This window comes from Loa loa, assembly GCF_000183805.2.
Source record: "Loa loa unplaced genomic scaffold supercont3.33, whole genome shotgun sequence".
NCBI lineage: Eukaryota > Metazoa > Nematoda > Chromadorea > Rhabditida > Onchocercidae > Loa > Loa loa.
In genome coordinates, this window is record NW_018108213.1 from 120,642 (window position 1) to 131,584 (window position 10,943).

The 10,943-nt window shown below is 33.3% G+C and overlaps 1 protein-coding gene across 1 annotated transcript; it reads left to right on the plus strand.

The window, feature by feature from the left end:
* The first annotated feature begins 59 nt into the window (after positions 1–59).
* Positions 60–10,742, plus strand: LOAG_16991 (hypothetical protein). The gene is made up of 14 exons (XM_020449647.1): positions 60–187; positions 425–657; positions 995–1,131; positions 1,374–1,471; positions 1,694–1,831; positions 1,963–2,104; positions 2,257–2,365; positions 2,443–2,555; positions 2,666–2,919; positions 8,084–8,266; positions 9,029–9,168; positions 9,333–9,435; positions 9,648–9,762; positions 10,037–10,742. The coding sequence occupies exons 1-14, from the start codon at positions 80–82 to the stop codon at positions 10,189–10,191; spliced, it is 2,028 nt and encodes a 675-aa protein (XP_020306784.1). The 5' UTR covers positions 60–79; the 3' UTR covers positions 10,192–10,742.
* The last annotated feature ends 201 nt before the right edge of the window (positions 10,743–10,943 follow it).

Here is a 10,943-nt window from a genome sequence, read left to right on the forward strand (position 1 = left end):
ACATTTTTTTTTTGTAATAGCTATTCAGCTGATGTCCGTCTATCATAGGTAAGGAATTTCAGGACTGAGGGGTACTGCAATGACTTGTTTACATAGTCTAGTTGATTTGCTGATAGAAATGACGACTACTGAAGCTCCGTTTTTACTCCCATTTGCTGCACTTTTTGAACCGACACTTCGATTAATGGTAAGCTAATATTTTATAATTCTACTATGGTAAATATTACAGACAAATGGGTTTTTTTCCAGTTTTTAATTTTGACTCATTTTGTTTTATACGCTTAATTTCAGTAATGTGTTTAGATTTTAGATCGGTTTTAGAGTTCTAGTACTTCCAATAGTTTAAAACTAAATTATTGCATTCTATTTTTGTTTACACGCCTTATCATTCTCTAATGATATGATACGAAGCTTCCTCTTGCAGTTGCAACTGGTATCAATAAGTTCTGGTTGTTCAACTGTTATCCTTAGATTTTTTCGCTCAAATCACGACCTTATTTATCGCTTGGCATCTTCCTTATTGATTTTGAATATAAGAACTCATGATGATGGAGAGGAAAATATGGTGTTAAAGAATTTAAAGACCACTGTTCAAGGTCTGGTGCTACATTTAAGTGCCATTGAATTGTCTTCTCTCTTACAAAATCAACATTACAGGTTTATTTTTGTTTCTTCATTTGCGCAGTCCTGTAATGCAATTATTTTGGATTCTTATAAGATCAGATAGTTATTAAAGCACGGTTGTTTTGGAGACTTAGATTTTGTGTCCGGTATTGACAGGTTAAGTTTGATAAAACAATTGTGGAGATTGAGGATCCTAATATAGTAGGGACAGATTTCCTTATGTGCAGCGACATTCCATTAATGTCTTATGGTCATTCAGTTCACGACGTAATGATTTTGATGAAATTGTGAAATTGAAGCTATATATATATATATATATAACATAATGTAGTTAATGAGAACCAAAAATTCGAATCTACTTTTGTTCTAGTCAGCCAGAACGTTATTTTCACCTGATGCTGTCGCAGAGAGATGAGATAATGGAAGAACAAGATTCAGCAGCAGTCGAACCTGTGCAGGGACAAGGTGCCATTGGCTACACTCCAAATGAACAAAGGGATGAAGAAGGTTGGATGTGGCAGCTTACAAATTTCCATTTCTACATCCCTTAAATAGTTCAATTTTAGTCTGATATCTTGGCTTCATTCTGTATTTAGAAGCAAATTCCATTATAAGGTTTTTTAATCTTTCTAAATGCAATTAAGGACAGAGTGGTTTTACGTTTTTTTTAATGTTGGGATTGTAGAATAACATCAAAATAGTAGCTTTTTCTATGTTTAAAAAAATTCTATTTTCATCTTGTTTTCTAGAATGGCCTTTTCTGTGGCAGCTATTAAGGACAAAAGCTGATTTTAATGAAATAGATATTCCGGTAATGGAGTTGCTTAATACGAAAAAATTGCAGCAGGCGAGTCATTTTTCCCTACAGTATTTTTTTTTTGTGACATGAAGACGCGTATCAATTTAGATGCAAAATTGAAATAACAAACTTCCGTTTATTAAAGCAAACAGAAAAGTGAGAAAAAAGCCACATTTCCATAACAGCGCTGAATAATTCTCAATTTTGCGAACCAAATGGATGAAATAAAACACTGTATTGAATCGGAAAAAAATAATGTATGACTTCCAGATTTTATTGTTATGTCTGCGTCCCACATCTGCAAACGTTCAGCAGTGTGATATCGAGCATTTGAACTGGCTGCTCTGTAGGGAATTTAGCGTGGTTGCTAATGAAATGCAGCCAAAATTCAGTTTCGGAATTTCGCAGGTATTTAGCACCATAAACTCATCACTTCAGAATGTATGATTTCTAGATCTTATATATATGTAATAATATCAATAAAAAGGGGGTTCACATTGCATTACTTTTGAAAATTTTCATTATTACTTTCTTTACAGGATACCAAGCAATTGCTTCAGTACTGCACAACTTATAACCTTATGAAAAATGCAGAAGCTTCACTGCGGCAGCTTCTTTCTGGTTGGCTGTCGTTTGTAAATGTTTTGGCTATATTCTGTCCGGTTCCATTTCTCGCTCTCGGTAGGTTTTTTCATTTATAATTTATGTCGTCTTGGTTGAAATAAGATTTTTGCTTTAGCGTTATTCAATTCACTCATCAGAAGATATTAATATAGAATTTGATAAACTGTATAAACTGTTTATGATGCCAATTATATGTGGATTATTTCCAGATGTTCAATACCAGTATCTCTCAGATGCATTATATCTCTTACTAAACTATACTTCGGATACATATATGGACGCAAAACTTTCTTCAGCGGTTTCACAATGTCTTCTGAGGTTGATTAATTATCACTCATATTTTAAGCATAGAAGCTTCACAGTTACTTATATATTCCTTAAAAATTTTTCTACAGATTGACGGCTTCGATTTGTGCACTGCTAAAAAGTTTGAAAGAGGATACTGATGCGTTTAGAAGCGCTGTTACTGATGTTGCCGATGCTTTGATCCGGTTTCTGATACAGCCAGGTATGTTTATTCATGCTTTGTGCTTTGCTCGTATATGGGTTTTTTTTTTTTGTTATGGAAAATGTATAGCTTTGTAGCTATCTCTGTAATTCCAAATCTTAGTTTTCCAGGTAAACGATCGTTACAGACGAAGTTAGATTTATATGCTTGCATTTCACTCATTTTAAACTGTTCAACTGAAACAATTGTTTCGGAAAAAGAAGACCATCAGGATGTTTTTCATTCTGATGATGATTTTCTATCTGGTTTAACAGCCTTAAAGATTGTGCAACATGATAGTTTGCGAATTGCATTCACAAAATATGGACATGAACTAATTTCACTGCTGTCCAAAGATATTTGTGACTCACCACCAGAACTTAAAGTAAGTTACAACTGAAATCATTATATAACTAACGTCTTCAATTATTTCATTCACACGGGTGGAGCTGCAGGGATCACGTTAATTTCAAGATATTGTAAGGAGGATAATATCTTCGTCATTTTTTTGAGCGGTTAGGAGATTTTTTTTCCTAAGTTTTCTCATTTTGTTCGTTCTCTTTTTTCTTTTGTTTTATAAGACATTTATTTCCTCGACTTCTTAAACATAGATTAGGATTTTGTGATCATGATTTGGAGTTAATGGAACTTTGCACCAGAGGAAATAAGCCTTGCTGGTCGACCACCATACGTTTCAACAATTAAATCATTGACGTCATCCCGTGAAGTGATAGGCTTATCAATAAGTAGTGCTTCTGGACTCTGTGTTCGAATACATTTAGGGACATATTCTTTGTTACCGCTTTCTGTTTGTGTGTCCACATCGATATATGCATTTTCCTTCTGCATGACCCTTAGTAGCGGGCATTTATCCTTGAGTAGTTATAGTGCCATTCAAAGGAATGAAGAAACATTTTTCTAGAGCAGAAGTGAATGAAGATTAATGACTGAAATCGAATAAAATAAAAACTGAAAATTTAACTGATTACCTCAGATTGCAAGACTCCCAAAGTAACGTAGTGATTTAATGGGCAGTCTGATATGAAGTCTAAATTGTTTGAACTATCAAAACTTTCAGTCTCATAAGTTATTCGGGCTGATACTTTCGTTGTAATCGGCATGTACATTCGACTCGGTAACCAGTAAGCACGGCTATAAAATCGTTTTGAATAATCTTAATTACATCGGTTTATTTGCAGTACTAATATAGTTTAATGGTATAGATATCCTTCTCCTTGCTGAGAATGAAAAACAATGACAATTAAATAATTTTAATGCAGTTGAATTGGTTTAGTTTGCCTGAGTTTCGTATGAAGAAGATTGATGAAGAGTGAAACAAGCGATAAGCCAACAAGCAAGTAACCGAAAAATATAATGAATAAGGAAATGTTTTCTGAAAAATTGGTAGATTTATTATTGATGATTAATTCCCAACTTCTCTTCAGTTTCCTCTAACAAAGCTTTTTTTTTCACTGTATACTCAGTAATGAAGAACGTTAATTTTCTTCCGAAAATCTTAGCATGTGGGAAAGCGCAACTGTCTTCACTTTGGTTTGTTCTTGGAACGCATAGAATCCTACTCTTTCCTGACGGACGGAATACTAGACGTTTTTTTCTAAAAAGATTTTTTTTTATTAAAGACATCTTTTGTCGCATATATTCCAGTTTATAACAAACGTTTAGTTTTACTAGAATATTTCAGCAGTTTCTGGGGTATTTAAATAATTTTTGGAAATTCCAAGCTCACTTACGAAAGAAAACTTTACCGCCCAACTTCATGTCTCCAATGCCAGTTGTGGCTAGCGAATTGAATATAAAATATAAAATAAGCGAAGATTGTGCCTGTGGCAGGTAAAAATGGACTATCATGCATCCAATAGTTATCCAGCCAATTACTGCCATTACGATGATCATTATCGGTATGTTCAGCAAATGATCTATCAGCCGCAGTCTGCATTTTAAATAATCTTTTTTCGGTAAATGAAATGAATTTGCTGTTAGACATTTCAGTTTTAATTTGATTTTAATTATCTAATGATTCTTATTTAGTAATATAGAATCTTGATGACCGATGATAATAATTGGTTCAATCTTATTCTAGCCTTTTGGTTTGGATAGCATTTTTACCTAAACTAAAAATAATCTCATACATCTTTATTCTTGGGAGCAATCAATTGATTTCTCTAACAAAAAAAGTGCATTATCACATATATAACGTCATAAGGACGCTTCCCTTCCCGCGCAGTTCTTATCACCAAATGCTTCTTATTAGCACCTCCAATCAGAATAATGTTTTTAGACGTTCTGTCTTCACACCGCGTATTCGTTAAATAAGCTTGGTTGTATTTGACAGTTCAACTCTTACTCATGTGTTGCATCCGAGAACTAAACTCATACTTCCCTCGCATCTCCATACCTTATTCGTCATTTTATTCTTAAAGCAACGAGAATTATTTTGAAATATTTGGAAACCGTATGAAAACCAGTGCTGATCGTTTTCTTTTACTCTGCTGTAGCGCAATCAACTCATCTTTTAGGCGCTAAATAATTTTTAAACTACCACCATCCATCGCCATCGCATGGCAGGTCGTTTGGAATTTGTGTAACGCAACAGCAACGAAGTAATGCAAATCCCTTATTGAATTTGAAGTTCCACAATGCCAAACAATGCATTTCTATGTACAAAAACAAAATCTATCCCGGAATAGAAGTTAAGAGACCACAATCTGTTGTGGTATATATGCAAGAGTACCTGTAATCAGAATGACGCGCTGCGTTTGCACCATGTATCCGTTGAATAAGTTCATTCTCATCGACCGGTTGCAGTGTGCAGTAGCGAAATATATGCCAGAAGTAAACTGTTAAAGTTTTCTCTACCATTTAATGTTAGGTTTCGGGCTTTACTTGTATTTGCTTTTTTGATGGAATATTTTTTTTTTCGTCGAATATTTCTATTTTCACCTTGTAAGATACTTTTAGAATATACGAGGATGAAATGTTATCGAAATGTAGTCAAGTCTCAATTACTGCTACCTCTAAATTCATCAAACTCATGCCATAGGTATTGTTACTTACCGAAACAAGCACATGGATAACGGAACAAAATTGCGATAAGATAAGAAAGGTCTTTGATAACCATGAGTGTGAATGGTATACCAATGGTCGCACATACCATTGAGAAATACCGACCACTTTCGGTAGTCGGATAAATGTGGGCATGACCAATTGTCGTTACTGTGGAGCACACCTGTAATTCGTATTTTCATGGATTTGCTTTTTAATTTGAGTAAAATATCTTCAGATGAATACTGCATTGACTGTTGTTATCATGATATGATTTTTATTCTAGCATTTAGTGGGAATCTGTTCTGTAAAAGTGAGGAGTAGAAGCAATGGAAATTGATTTCGAAAACTTACAAAGATAAGAGAATTAATGTAGTTGCATGGAAGATTGGGTAATGGCGAACATATTTTGAGCGTGTCTTCGTATTTCTTTAGCACCTCATTGAGCGTTTTTATCAGGTGTCGTGATTTATCATGATGTATGAATATCAGCAGCTTCGTGTTATTGAAAATCTGTGGTACCATGTCGTGAATAACAAAGCTAGAATGTGAGCAACTCTAATAAGTCTTTTTTTTAAAAACAATAATTTTAAGTTTTTCAAGAAATCCCTTTTTAGGCAAGATTTTTTATAAGTTAATTCTTGATGTTATCTCAAGAATATACCGGATATATCCCAGGAATATACCCCTAGTTCAGACTAGGAATAGTTTTATCCAATTTACATCAAATTTTTTAAACTATGGTAAGCAAATGTGAGGAGGACGGAACTTGCATAACTAACATAAGTATACTGGATTGAAATAAATGATTTTTTATTTCTTGAATTTCTCTTTCATTTCTTCACAACTGTGTACAAACTCTTAGTCAATAAAATAACAGCTTCAGTTCTCCTTTTCGTGTGTTTTGTTTTCCTACAAGCTTCATTGTTTTCATTTCATTATTCAGTTTGCTTTACTCTGACAACTTAATCAGCTACTGATACTACCAATTTGTTGGACAAATCATACCTTTTTCTATGTTCTGCAAGTGTTTCCAGCCAGTGCTTTCTTTGTCGATTAACATTGGCAGTTTCGAGAATCATGAATATTCCAGCAGCAAATAACAGGAAAATGATGTAGCTGATAAGGAGTACGACGTGTCCAATACCAAATTTATGATAAAATTGTTTGGATGCCTTGGCGACTTGTATTGCTGTTTCATTAGATACGCACATATCCTTTGTAGAAATCCAAAGAGAATATATATTTATCAAGCATTACATAAGCAACACATTTTTTTAAAAATAGGATAAACACCAGTAGCCTGATAATTACACCCTATTTACTTGCATGTAGGTGATTACTGTGTTTTAACATATTTGTTTTATAAAGTGCATTTGATTTTCAGAATTTATTTTCCTGGAATTGATCACTAAGTTGAAGTGAAGAAGTCTGTTACGAAGACGAGGTGAATATTTCGCCTCGTCTCTTTTAGCTGTAAATTAACTGGATCGCTTCTGGATATTCTACAGTGTAAATTCACTATATTATTGCAATGAGAATGCAATCGTTGTATGTCTGCTTAAAAAAAAAAAAAAAAAATTTAAATGATCAGAAAACGAGTGAGAATACGCTTGAAAATATGTTAGAGCACCATCGATTGTAAGAGAGTTAAGGTTTTTCCAGAATAACATGGAAAAATTATGCTCGTCTATATTTAGCTGTGAACATCGGATGACTGAGAGGCTTTGGATTGCCAAGCCCAGGGATTTTCCTTTTTGCAACATTATCCGTCTTTCTCTTCACATTAACTTTTTTTTTTGCATCCTTATTTCTATGCTTTTTTCCTTGTCTCCTAAAGCTTAAAAGAAGGAATTCAAAAAAGTTAATGCAGTGGTGAATATAAGATCTCTCTTGAGAATGCCTTTTTCATTTTTCATTTTTTCATCTTATGCTATTTGTTATTACTGTCATTCATTTTTGAGCTTTAACTCTTTTTAGCTTCTAAGCATAAGAATGATTAGAATATTTGTTTACAAAAAGTAATGTAGGGATCCCTGTTACTTCGTGTTTCTGGATTTCAAATTCCATTTGGATCAAACCATTTCTTCTCTTATGTTCTGCATATATTTACAGCCTTATCATCCATGTGATTGTTTTTTTGTCTATGAAGAAGGGAGTGAGAATTATTGTTTTCTCTAATTATATTTAAGGTACAATGTAGAAGCAGGGAACAATACAAGTAGCATTGACATTACCAATATATAAATTTTTATGGCGCTTGAAATTTTACCACCCACTGGGAACTAAGATTTACACAGTTTTACACTTTTCTGTCTGTCATAAACACCCTTCAATTGGTTTTTTGAAAAGATTTCATTTATGGAACGGGAATAATGTTTGGAAGAAGGAATAGCTATCGTTACTTGTTTGATAAAAGCTAGCAGTTAGATAAACTTTCATTCTTTCGTTTTCGTAAATATTCAAAACAGTTTATGAAATTTTAGTTTGTGGCATTATTCTGTCTCACACAAATACTGCGTGAAGACGCGATGGGATCTCAGTCGCTAGCACTTGAATTCCTTCGTACTGGTGTGTTGCGATATGTTTTGGAGTCAGTGGCTGATATTAATTTAAGTGGATCCGAGATTAATGATATTCGTTCTTTGGAACACTTCAATATTATATTGGTAGGTTCAGCATTGTCAGTATTTTTTTCTCCACATAAACAAATTTTTCAGAACACAGAGCAAAAAAAGATTCAAGAGTTTTTTAACACACTAATCGTTAGTTGTAAAAACTTCTCTATTCAATTGTTGGCACAGACGAATAGTATGATAAAGGTTTACTGATAGACGGGGAGTTTTTTTTTTTTTTTTTTTCTGGGCGCTGTAAAACAGTTATTGAAGAATATTATTTAAGAGTTAAAAAAAAAAAACAGCTCAGTGATAGTTGTTTTTCTATTCTCATAGGGAAATTTGTCAATAATTTGACTGAGCTTGTGGTTTAGTAGGGATTTCATGTGGTATAGATGATAACACTGTCGTATGGAGGAGCACGGAAGACTGTTGTTTGACTGTTTTGAATATTGACTACTTTTCTCGATGATCTCTTTATAAAGTAGATCTTAACATTTAAAACATTCGAAATAGTTCGGTCGTATTATTGGAAGATTTGGACAAATGATTTGTTGCTTAAGGATCAAAAATTATATTTTTTGTGGAACGAATCATTTTTCTGAGAAATATTCTGACTTAAAATAATTTTTATATAGCATATATTATTGTGAATTTACATCAGTTAATCCGAGATATTTCTAATTATACAAAGTATTTGATTATTTCAATATATTTCATGTCATTAAAGTATTTCGATTTTTCCCGACATTCCTTTATGAACTTTTTAAACTTGTTAAATTGTTGATCAGTTATGATAATCGAATAGATTTATAGACTTTGTTTATTCGGCTCGCGCTTACAAGTTGTGGTTGGAATGGTTTACAAGATATTAATGCTTTGCAAGTGTTAGCAAGCATCCCTCTTTGGTCAAATCCACCGAAAGATTTGTTTCTTGCGTCCAGTTTTGACCTAAAGTAATTTTTCCATGTAGTTATTAGCTTATAAATGTGTTATTTCAGTATTCTAACTTGTATTCTGTTTTCAGATATGCCTATCCATGAAATTCGTATCTTAGATAAATTTGAACTATTTTTTATTGAAAAATGTGTTGTAAGCAATTAATGATATGGAATTGTAGGACTCGTAGCGTCTCGTCACTCTACATGAATTATATCACAAACGTAGTGTATCTTTGTATTGCGTTATGTTCGAATTCTCACTGGAAAAGAATCTCAATCCAGGTAAACATTCAATACCATTCATAAATATTTTATATTAAAAAGTTAAGAGATGATTAGACTCCGTGAGTACTAAGTAGATGAACCATTTCAACTAAATTAAAATGAACTCAGTTGAAAAGCATTTCAATGGAATAATACAAATTGCAAACTAGAGTGGATTCTAAAATGATGTGGTGAATTATATGCTGTTGTGTCACCGCTAGCTTTTGCAGGTTCTTGGACTGTTATCGTGCAGTGCCGATGTGCTGAATCATTTGATGCGAACTAATAGGCAAAATTCGTTTCTTGTGAAATGTGGCATTCTCATTGCTCATATCTATTACTTTGGTATATACATTTCGTGTTTCTAAACATTTGAGGAAGATTTACTGGTACTTGGAATGAAAATCCCTTGAAATAGGATATTTGTTTGCTTTTCTGCAAAGCTTCTTTCCTTATCTTGAAATCTTGGAGCTCAATCGGATTTTTGTTAATAGAGCACGTTAGATTGCTTGTTTTTAAAAGCTTAAGTTGCTTCCACTTTATCACTATAACCTAAGTACGCTTTTTTTCTACTTCCTAAGGTCTTGCTGATGTCTTTTAACATATGAGTATTTTCCAGATACCTCATCTCGGCCGTTCATTGAGAAATCAAGCTGTTTAAATGCTTTAAGAAAATTGTCCGGTAAAATGTTATCGTCATCTTCACTCCCCTTGAAAGCCGCTTTCAACACTCCTCGACATCTCTTTAATAATTCCAGTTCGATTACTAGCTGACAAACATGTTCTGGTTGGTGTTGTTTTAAGAAGTTGGATCACAGTATATCACTTGTAAGCTTTTTTGATAGTAGTAATTTTTTTGTAGAATATCTTGGTTGATGATACTTTGCATTTTGCAGCAGTTTAAGGCCATTTGGAATTGCTATTTTACGGGAAAAGTTAAGATGGTGAAGTTTCCAGGCCGAAATGTGAGACAGTTATGAAATCACTAGAAATCTAAATTATCCATTTTTCTGTGCTTTTTGTATTACTCAACTCTTTATGTTGGAAATGAATAAATTACTTGTAAATCAAAGGGTCTCAACTTTTTTACAGAGATTTGTTGAAGTTACTACATTCACATCTATAAATGCTTAATGTCATATGCTTGCTTGTATCATTTAATTACACATGTGCTTCATGCATGTATTTTATCTTCTACATAAGGTTTATGACTAATTACATTTTGTTAGGACTATTAAACTATTGTTCTTTCGTAAATATGCTTAGTTTGCACCTTGTTAAATCCGAAATGCATATCAGAGCTGGATTTAGTAAAACTAGAGTGGTCACAGGTGTTTTTATTTGGCTGTTCGAGAATTCTGACCTTTTGTTACATCAGCAGAAGTGATGGAATTGCCTTCCAAGTTATTTGCAGGAATGAATGTCGTCTGAGCAGTATTTGCCATGTCTCAACCAATCGCAGCTAATCTAAAAAGAGCGGAAGACATACATCTACCGACCAATAATCTATGTGCCTGAAGTATGAA